Source organism: Arvicola amphibius, chromosome 4 (assembly GCF_903992535.2).
Source record: "Arvicola amphibius chromosome 4, mArvAmp1.2, whole genome shotgun sequence".
NCBI classification, from domain to species: domain Eukaryota; kingdom Metazoa; phylum Chordata; class Mammalia; order Rodentia; family Cricetidae; genus Arvicola; species Arvicola amphibius.
In genome coordinates this window covers 153,896,026-153,906,748 of record NC_052050.1, presented here as the reverse complement: position 1 = coordinate 153,906,748, position 10,723 = coordinate 153,896,026, and the positions used below count along the sequence as shown (strand labels likewise).

Here is a 10,723-nt window from a genome sequence, read left to right as displayed (position 1 = left end):
CTAGAAATGACCCTTCTCCCACATCGTCTTTGGAACTGCTGTATTTGTCTGCATCTGGGCAGGATGGTTTGGCTGGATATGTGATTGACATCTATGTGATGGACACCTGATTGACAGCACTGAGAATGTTCAGGACTGGGAATGTATCACACGCTGCCTCTTTTTTTTAACTGAAAATCAATATTTACACATATGATGTTATATGTAGCCACAAGTCTATCTGTTGAATTCAGCTGAGGCTGATAGAAACTAAACACACTGGATGTTCCCAAACTGACAAACTGTGACTGTAGATGACGGGGCTTCCCACGGCCACCACCATAGACTCCATTAGAGGGGCAATGGCTGTACTTGGGTACACAAGGCCTTGGAAACTTGGGGACTTGCCTTCTGCCGCCGTCATCCCTTCACCTTGAAGCAACTGTCTCTGACTTGGTAGTACCAGGAGCAGTAGGCTATTTATAAATCTGTCAGCCGGAGGTCTAGAGTCAGTAGGGTTGGTCTACAAAGCCCGCATCCCGTCCCTGTGGCTGGGCTGAGGAATCCTGACTTTTGCTGGGGAAGACTGGAAAGAATAAGAAAGGCCTATGTGCTCAGGATGTTGGCCATGGCCAGGTCCCCATCAAAGGACCTGGGGGTGAGGTTGGGTTTCTGTCCCATGAGCCAAAGATGGGCATATTAGCACTTCAATCTCCTCGATGGGATTGTTACACTGTGGCTCGCTGCTGATTTTTCTTTGGTTGACATCCTCTATGGGTCTGTCAGATACAAACCCTCCTGGATGAGAGCTCCCCTGAATCAAGTCTCCGAGGAATGTTGTGACGTCATCCCTACTACACCTCTTCTGTCACATTAGAGTCTGTCTTCTTTGCTCGGACCTGTGCACCATATTCTCCCAGGGGCCAGGGATCCCAGCCCCTGGAAGAAGGGCAGGAAGGGAGACATCCTTGAGAACATTCTTGAAAATCGAAAATAAATGTGATTGTGGAGACATTCAAGATGAAGTTTGATCTGATGTCTAAAAACCAGCTCTAAAGCCCTAGTTTTAATGCCAACACCAGTGGGCTAGGGGTCCTAACCAGGATCATGGCATTGGGTGTAAGCAGAACTTGTACCTACTGTCCTTCCACTGCCCAAGTCTGTCCTTCTTGACAGGTCAATATTTGATACGCTCTGGGCACCCAGGCCTAGGGAGTGGCTGGCTCTTGTTTCCTGGCTGGCCAGTGTGTGTGTTCTCTCCTTTCAGCAATGGGATAGGGCTACTGAACAGGGTGCTTCATAGACTTTCTGGCTAAACCAGGAGACATTGTACAAACTGATGGTTGCCGGGAAAGACCCCATTCAGTGGGATGGGTTGAGAGGGGGGTGTCACATGTCCTGTGGAAATGTGAGCCACTAGAGACTCACTTGTGACTTTCAGCCAGAATGAGTGCTATCATGTGTCACAGCGGCCAGATCCTTCTAGCAGTGTTCTGAAATGTTATTAATTTTAAAAATTCATGTCTTCGTGGAGATCTCCTTGCTGAGCTCACTTCCCACCTGTCCATGCAGGAGCGCGGCTGCTTCCGTCTCCCTGATGTCGAGGCTGCATTATACATCTCCAGCTTCTTCACTTCACGGGCGATTTAGTTTCAGGAGGGTTTGCGTGTGTCAGCAGCACCCAATTCCTCAGCCCTGAGCTGGCAGATGACAAAGGGCTCTGGCCATCACCATCCGAATAGCTGTGGGGAAAGGCCAAACTGTGGACGTGCCTGGGGAAGGTGACTGCAAGTTTTGTGGCTGATGCTGAGAGCAGATGAAGCTTGCGTCCTTGTTTTAGGGCCCAGCCGTCACCTGTCTCCTCACATCAGTGGGGGCCTAAGCAATCTGATGGATGTGGGGCTCTGAGCCCTCACTCCAGAACCAGGTGGGTGAAGGCTCACCCAGAATGCTGGCCTCTAAATGCTCTTACCCGGCAGGTGGTAGACGCTAACCCAGAGTCTGGGGACAATGGTCATCTTCCAGTATATTTTTAGTGTCTCTTGATCCAGACTCCATCTAAGAAGAAAGACATGGGGTAAATGAACCTCCTAGGAGACCTGCTCTGATTATAGGACTCACAGCTGTCATCTCCTTTACTCCTGAAAGAGAGCCCTTGAGTCTCAGTGCTCCGGCCTTGCTGGACACCTAGGCCAGCTCCCCTCTCCTGAAATGGCCAAAGGACCTCAGTATGTACCAAGAGAACAGGCTGCACAGCCAGCCAGACACAAGGCAGGGCATTTCATTACTGTGAGGTTCATGGAGCAGGAGGAGCTTATGGCAGAGGGACAGTGGACATTTTCAAAAAGCCTTTCCCTTTCTGGTTTCTCCAAAGCCTAAACCCAGAGCAGAAATGAACAGCAGTGAAAACAGGGATGGATGGCAAAGATTCACAGGCTGTGGCAGCCTCTTTAAAACCAGGAAGAGACTCCTGGAATCAAGGGGAGATGCTGAGGACAGCGACTAAGAGAGGTGCAGTTACAAGAGCAGGAGTAGAAAGAAGGTCACGTAAAGCTCCCCGGTCTTGGGTGGATATCAGGAAGAAATGTACGGATCACGCCAGATGTGCATCTGCTCAGCTGTCACTCACCACTGAGACATGTAGACTTGGAAATAAGAGCCAGTCTTATGTGCGAGCAGTGTGTGTGTGCATTCTGATACATGTGTGAGCCCATGTGTGAGCAGTGTGTGTGTGTGTTCTAATACACACGTGAAGATTAAATAGGCAGTATGTGAGAAGTGTTGTCGTGGTGTGAGGCACACAGTAGGTATGCAACCAGGGCCAGGCCTGTCTGCTTCTGACTCTGTGGTTCTTGGAGTCTTCTGAAGGCAGGGCTTGCTCCTGGATGTGGGAGCGGCTAGAAGACCTGTCCTTCAGGCAACATCTGAGCCCTAGCTCACGGAAAGGAAGTCCAGGCAGGAAGCCCAAGGCCATGGTAAATACTTTATTGCAAACAGGAAGGAATCTGGGTCTGGCGAGGAAGCGTGTGCCTTTGTCATAACTGCCTAGTTACCTTCCAAATGTCAAAGGATTTACAGGTCTCTCTGATTATCTTCAGGCCAGCAGAAGGCAGATTTCTTCATCTCTCATGATTGCTTGTTGGGAAATCTAAATTAGATTACATTTTAAAAATACTCGGGTTCCAGACGATTGCTCCCTGTGGAGTTAGGCCCTGCTGCAGCCAGGCCTGGGTCTTGAGCGTCAGGATGGCATGAGGGAGACCGATGAAGATGCTGCCTGCAGCATGCGATGGTTTTCTGTGCAGGAAACTCATGTAGGTGGAAGGGCATGTTCTAAAATAACAAGCCAAGTGATAGCACGTAAAAGCAGCACAGCCATTTCCAGCAAGTCTTGTGCCCTGTACACTATGACCAATGGTGGAGGCCTTTCCCCTTTCTACTCTCATTTCCTGAGGACACCCTCCCAGACACACCCATAAATTAGTCCTTGGATCTATGACGGTGTCCCTCAGTCCAGGCAAGCTGACACCTAGAACAACTCTCATCAACATTCACAATATAATGAAGAGGGATTAAAAACTGGTCCTGCGTTTTCCAGCTACGGAATTGTGTGAGGTTAGATTATCGCAACATTTTCCAATCCACCGAGTCCGCCCACGAAGAGAAGTGAGAGCAAGCACCCACACGGTGGGAGCTACCCCGGAAGCTCTGCGTTGAGCAGCCTGACCTTACTGCCTGCCTGCATGGCCCCTGGATGAAAGGGTAAGCGCACTGCTACAGAGAGACAAAGTCCAATACGAGGCCGAAACTGTGTGAATCTCAGCTCAGAGCTCTGAGTGGAAGGAAGCCCAGCCAAGCGGCACGTCACGGTAACTTCTAAAATGCTGTGTTGTGCTGAGCATCCGGGAGGAAGGGGCTATGTGAGGATTTCACAAGAAAGACAGGAGACACATGGGAGTGGCAGTGATACTGGACTTTTTAGGGTGCAAACCTGGGCTCTGGCACTCCCAACAAGCTCAGCAGGTCAAGGCACTTTCCTGATGATCTGAGTTCAAAGCCCCAAGTGGTGGAAAGAGGGACTCAACCCCCACAAGTCCTCCTATGACCACCACAGTCAAGACATGACACATGTACAAGCATGTGTGTACAATTGCATGTATACATCAGTTTAAAAATATCTATAATCTTCCACTTCACAAAACTAGTTTGTTGTATGCCAATCACCTCTCCACAAAGGAAGCTTTTAGAAGTGTGCAGACATACACCATCTTGCAGTATGCAAGAGGAAGTCTCCAAAGACCTAAGGAACTCAGTCACTGGCCTGCACCAGATATTCCTGAACTTAGTTATACAGAGCTGTGTTGCTAATGTGGATACACAACCCTTTAGACTCAGAACAGTCCGACTGTGGCCAATTTTGTAAAACACCTGGCATGTCTCCCACTTCCTGGAGTTTGGACCAGGGCAACCGGGCATCTGGCGCCCACAGACGTCCTGGGCAAGCTCTGTTAGCCTCAGACCCTTGCAGAGCCTGCCTGGTTCCTGCAGCTGCATGTTCTTGGCTGAGCTGGAAACAAGCCCAGCATCTCTTTAGAGGCCATCTGTCTCCACAGCTCTCCATGTCTGCATCCTTAGCAGGGTCTGGGATCCTTTGGGGGCAAAGCAGGGGCATCTCTCTGCTTGCAGTGACTAGCTCCTAGCCAGGTCTAAGCAACCAGCATTCAGAACAAAGGTGCTCACCTTGCCAGTCTGCTGCTTCAATTTCCCCCACAGGTAGGGATCTCACCCCTCCCCCGACCTCCTAGGTGGCTTAGACACCATGGGCCCTTAGAGAGTTAGGGAGATTGTGTTAAGTCCCTGGGTGCCCATGGGTAACCGATGAAGGAAGGCTGGGCTGCTGGCTTGTTCCATGCAGACAGTCAGAGGCCCCTTTCAACCTCCTTGTGTTTACCAGGAAAATCTCTCTTCCTTCAAAGGCCTTGACTGGCTCTGTGGAAATCGGCACACAGAATAGCTACTATGGGTCTGGTTTTGGGAGTGGATAGTGGCCCAGGTCCCCAGAATAAAATAAGCCTCCTCCCTCCTCATCCTGCGAACAATTGGTGTTCTGGGAATTGGCTCTGTAGGAGTTCCTGAGTTGTTCTTATTTTTAATTGTTTTTAGGAACTGGAAACCACTCAATGCTGCACTTTGCCTCAAAACAAAACAAAAACCTAAAAATGCCTCACAGAAACCTTCCAAATAGCATGTGTTGATGCATGGGTATCACAGGCTTCTCTGTGTCCTTACACAAATGCCAGGCAAGGTTTCTCCCTATAGCTCAGGCTAGCCTCAAACTCATGGAACAATTCTTCCTCAGCCTTTGGAGGACTGGGATTGCAGGTATGAGACATCATACTCGACTTAATTCCTGATATTTGTATCTAGACATACGCAATGGCATTTATGGCCCCAGCAGCCAAGGTGCCACACTAGTGGTTGCAGGGTCCCTGTCCCTGGTTATGTATGCTCTCAGCTCCTGGTTACGTCTTCTCTGCGCCCCAGTGCACGGGCAGTCAGTTACCAGCCTCAGTCTCCCTGGTAGTACGTATTGGCTCCAGTGTCCTTGAAAGTCACGTGCTGGTTACAGCACCCCTTGAAGTCACGCACTGGCTCGGTGTGTCTCCGGCCGAGCCACACCTAATCCTCTGTTTATCTCTATCCTGGTCAGGCCACTGTCTTGGTTCGTTGGATCATTACCTTCCCAACACAGATCTTGGCTCCTACAGTGGCCTAAACAAACCCCAAAGCCCCTGTTCCCTTGCCATATCCCTCAGAAAAAGGTCAGAGACCTTTCAGATTGTTATATGCTAGATGCTGCACTGTCTGGCATGCTGACCTCCAAGCTGCCAATGTCTGTGCCCTTTGAGACACGCCTCGTCTCGAGACACCAGCATCTTTGTTTGCTCTGGTCACTGATATCCCTCCAGGGGCTGGGAGAGTGTGTGTCTAGAGCAAGAGGCTCTGGAGAGCACTGAGAGGTTAGAAACGCCCTGCTCTCACTGTGGTTGTAGGAGATTTAACGCTCCCCACATTCTGTCTCTATTTAGATTGGGTTGTGTGGCTCCTGCACTTTAGATGCCCCGTGCTTTCCCTGGATGGCTCGGCTTCTTCTCTGGGGATGGACATTCTGTTTGGGACCATCTGTGTGGCTCTTACAGCCTGTGAAAAGCATTTCTGGCCACCTGTTTGTGATGATAGGCAAGTTTCTCTGTCTCACCTGATGCCTAGGAGGACAGCAGGGGTTCCCAGGTGAATTTGCACTCCCAGAAGCCGCACTGCCCCAATACAAGAGTAATTTAAAAAACACTGGATGATTCCGGGCAGTACCAGAAGTATAAAACCTCAGTTCTTCCTGAGGACTTCCTGAGGGTGTGTTCTTGGGCCACTCTTAAAGCTCGCTGGTTTGTGGGAATATTATCAGCACACCTCAGTATTGCTTGCTAAGAGGTCATACGGGGGCAGCCCATGCCCTCACTGTGGTGGCAGGCTCTTAAGTTCTCTCCACTGTTAGCGAGCTAGCACACAGAGTTCCTCCATGGTCTCCGCTTCAGTTCCTGTCCAGGCTTCTTCCAGGGATGGACTGTGATGGGGCACGCAAGCCGATGACACCCGTTTGTCCCCAGCTGCCTTTGATCTTAGTATCTTTATTGAAGCAAAAGGAACCTAAGCTAAGCCCTGCCTACCTCCTGCTTCCCTGCAGGCCCCCCTTCACTCAGCCGGCTCAAAATGACTTAATTGTCCTCACCTGTGGCTCACCAAGGACACAGCAGTCAAGTGTCTTCCTTGGTGGGGTGTTATTCTCTCACATACCCTCCCCCTTCCTTCTCTTGTTATTTATCTTTTTCCAGTTAGGAATCAAGCCTGTGGCCTCCTGTATACCATGCATGCCGTGGGAGCACTCTACCATTGAGCTATGTAAACACTCTACCATGGAGCTATGTAAACACTCTACCATTGAGCTACGCAAACGCTCTGCCACTGAGTTATGTAAACGCTCTGCCATTGAGCGCTATACTACTGATTCTCAAAATACTTTTTTAACAATACATTAATATTCTTTAAAAGACTTGGTTTCCCCTACTTCGGCTATTCATGGTGCCCATTCTTGATTGGTTTTTGTCAACTTGATACAAGCTGGAGTAGTCAGGGAGAACCCTCCCCTGAGCAAATGGCTCCTTTCAGTCACCTGTGGGCCAGACTGTAGAGCATTTTCTTCATTGATGATTGATGTGGGAGGGCCCAGCTCCCTGGGAGAGGGGCTATCCCTGGGCAGATGGTCAAAAGCAGGCTGAGCAAACCACGAAGGAGCAAGCCAGTTGGCAGAGCTCCTCCGTGGTCTCTGCTTCAGTTCCTGCCTCGGCTTCTTCCGATGACAGGCTGTGGTCGGACACCATGTAAGCCAAAGACACCCTTTCTTCCCAAGCTGCTTTGGGTCATGGCGTCTTAAGGGAAGCAAAGGGAACCTAAGGTGAGCCCCACCTATCTACACACTCGCTGACTTGCAGCCCCTCCCCCTCTTTCCACAGCAGCCCTCACGCAGAACTTCAGGGCTGTGGATCTAAAGTCTGGCATGGGAGTGGGGTAGCTGGCTCCACAGCCCCTATGCCAGGTGGGGGCGTGTTTCCTGACAGAACCCAAGTTTCCACACTGCACCGCAGACCCACCAGCACCTCAGCTGAGGAAAAGCCTCCATCATCACATCACGGGCGTGCACGTCTGCAGAGCATTTTCCTAATGACCGAGGTGGGAGGGCTCAACTCACTGGGGGTCTGAAGTAGCCAGGAGCAGAGTCCTCTCCAGCACCGGGTGTAGAATCCCTCTCTGCCTCAGCCGAGTTCTCTGCTTCCCTCCATCTGGGCCACCTAGTTTTTGGTCCCCATGGCACTTCTGATGGAGGGCTGGGTCCAGGCCAACAGTGCACGGTATTTCTTCAGGTACACCCCTCCTCACCGGGTCTGTCTTCCATCTCTGGCAGAGGCAGCTCAGGATCTTTTCCTAGACTCTGATTTCCAGGGGCTGGAGACTGGAAAGAGAAGAGGGGGGAGGAGGGAAAAGAAGGGGAGGGGAAGGAGGAGAGAAAATGGAGGAGGAGCTGCAGGCACCAGGACCAAGGAGGGAGGAAGAGAGGTGTAGGAGGGGGCAGAGGGGTGGTGGTAGAGGGAGAAGGGAAATGACCAAAGGAGAAAGGGAGACAGAAGAGGTCCGCAGAGTAGAGGAGAGCAGATACAGGGCTGCGTTTCTTGCCGCTGTTCCTGGGCCTCCTGAAACCTAACCAGACAGAAGAAGCCTCCAAGTGGCCGCCTCAGAGCGCTGCCCTCCCAGCGGAGGGCACTTGGGGGAATGCAGCCGCTCCCGCCGCCTGTGCCAGGCCCTCTGGCCCTGCTGGACACCACAGGTTAGCTGACAGCCCCTGGGATATCCACCACCGGCAGGCAATTCGGGGGCCTGGGTTACAAGTCTCTAGCTGGTAAGGGAACTCCTCACACAGCTCAGGGATCTGGGCACAAGACTCCCTTGGGGTTGGGGCTGGGGGTTCAGGTCATGTGGCAGGGCCACCTAGCCACCTCATCTTTCTGCTGCACATCTGTGTATGCTGCACACCTGTTTCTGCGCCCTACTCTCTTTTTATTAACGGGCCTGAGTATTTACAGCGTTGCCATCCTGGACAGACACCTTTCCGGTCCTATTGTATTTATTTCAGTCTCTAAACTTCTCTGGGAAATGTTTGTTTGAAAGAACCAGGGAGCGCTTCCTGCCCGAGAGGTGCTCAGGGTATTTTAGTTTTGTTGGTGCCCGTGAGGGCTTCCAGGGCTTCCAACTGCCTCACTACCCAACCACTCCATCTTTAATTGTGTGATTTCCCACAGAAAGCCCGAAGCAGCTGAAGCCAGGTCCTTCTGGGAAACCAGGAAACCTGTTGCAGGCTCTGGCTCTCCTATAGGCTGCTTGGGCTTGGGTGCTTCTCTGGGAAGTATTCAGGCCCTGGAGGGGCGCCAGGCATTGTTCCAGGAGGGCAGAGGGTGGGAGAGACTTGGAACAGAAAAGACTTTCTACCTTGGGTGACTCTCGGCCATGGGATTAAGGGATTGGTGGGGAATGGGGCACTCTGGATGGTGCCTTCAGAGTTGACCCATCATTAAGAATCCAGGTGATAGCCTCCACCCTTCACTGAGACACTTTTGGGGAGTCTTCAGAAGCCAGGTTGGTAGTGCTATTAGATAATAATTAAGGAATCTGGCTTCTAAGAGACGGTTGTGCCCTCTCCTCTTTAGGGCCGGACACTCTGTGGTCTGTCCTCATTTCCCAGTAAGCTACTAGTTAGCTAGTGTTGACTGGCAGCTGTTCTAACGGCTGCCCCCCTTGCTGTGCTAGGGTGACCTGTTGGTTAAGGGCAGCTTCTGGCTTACCCTTTTCTTCCAATAAGGAACTCCAGGCTTTAAAATGGTCTGTGGGAGTCTTTTATTTAGACAGTCTTACAAGCCACTAACGGCCTGGGTGGCTCCAGGCTGTGACGATTTTATACTCATGCTTCTTTGTTTATAGGCTGGAGTTTTGTTAGATATAAAATCAGAACCTGGTGACCGAGCGGTGTCCAGCTCTGTGATACTGAGGAACTCTTTGCCTCTGCGATAGGATACGCCCTCGTGGGATCTCCCAGGCTCAAATGACCCTTCTACCTCAGCATACCTGAGACTAGGGACCCAGGCCATCACACTAGGCCCCAGAGGATTAACCCCACTCTGAGGGTTCAGGCCCTGTAGGCATCAAGGTTATGATGAAGAGCCTTGCTGAATCTTGTCCTCTGGGCTGGGGCTTCTCTTTCTGCCCAATTCAGGGATACGAATGAGTGAAAGTATGGTCTCAAGAGCCCGACCTTTGGTCAAGTGGCATTTTTCAGGTCAGAAACCATTAGCCCAACAATGCTAAGTGTCACTAGCCTAGGATGTCATGCTAATGACCGAACACAGAGGAGAACATGGTCCAGGGTGCTGTGGGCTGGTGCAGCCCCAGGTGAAAGATGTTTCTGCAAGAAGGGTCCCCCCCAGGTCTATCATGCTGGGTCATTACTAGTTGTTTGGAATGTAGTTGGTGTGCAATGCACTGAGGGGAAAAGGGGTGTGTGTGTAAAACCCTTTAGGCGAGAAAGCACCTGTGTGGTTCACCATATACCTATTGGCTCATTAGCACTTGCTTGCTAGTTATGACCTAGTGCTAGGCATGACCAGGTGGTAGTTAGGCCCTGCCTACTCACGTGGCCCCAGCCCCTTTCCTTGCTCCTGAGGCTGAGTGTGTGCAGGTGTTGGCCAGCTTTTGGTAGGGCTGTGGGCACTGTGGAGAAGTCAGGAGTTGCTTCAAAGCCTTCTCCCATGTTCTGCCAAGGGTGCTCTGTGCCCTGTTTCTGCAGTTTCCAAAGAAGGGTGTACCTTTTGCCTCCTACTGGCTTACCCGCACACCTTCACAGGCCTCAGCCCTCCTGGGGTGGATTCCATTTAGCCTGACTCTCTTCTCCTAAATTTATCCAGGCATTGTGGATGTAGGAGAAGGTAGAATCACAGTCTCTCCCTTCCTGCTCACCCGGCTACGTACGTTGGTCTCTCCAGCTCCCTGGTCCTTCAGCACCCAGGCTGCCCCCTTGCCATGCACCAACCTCGGGGCTTACTCACGACCATCTGGACCCAGTGCTGGACAGAATCCCAAACAC

The 10,723-nt window shown here is 51.3% G+C and overlaps 1 protein-coding gene across 1 annotated transcript in view; it reads left to right on the top strand.

Annotated features, from left to right (window-relative positions):
• The first annotated feature begins 8,240 nt into the window (after positions 1–8,240).
• Tmem255b (transmembrane protein 255B) overlaps positions 8,241–10,723 on the top strand; it is a 28,546-nt gene continuing 26,063 nt past the window's right edge. Inside the window, exon 1 of the mRNA XM_038328494.1 lies at positions 8,241–8,416. Coding sequence (XP_038184422.1) covers positions 8,362–8,416 — 55 coding nt within the window. The 5' untranslated portion in view covers positions 8,241–8,361. The remainder of the gene's footprint in view (positions 8,417–10,723) is intronic.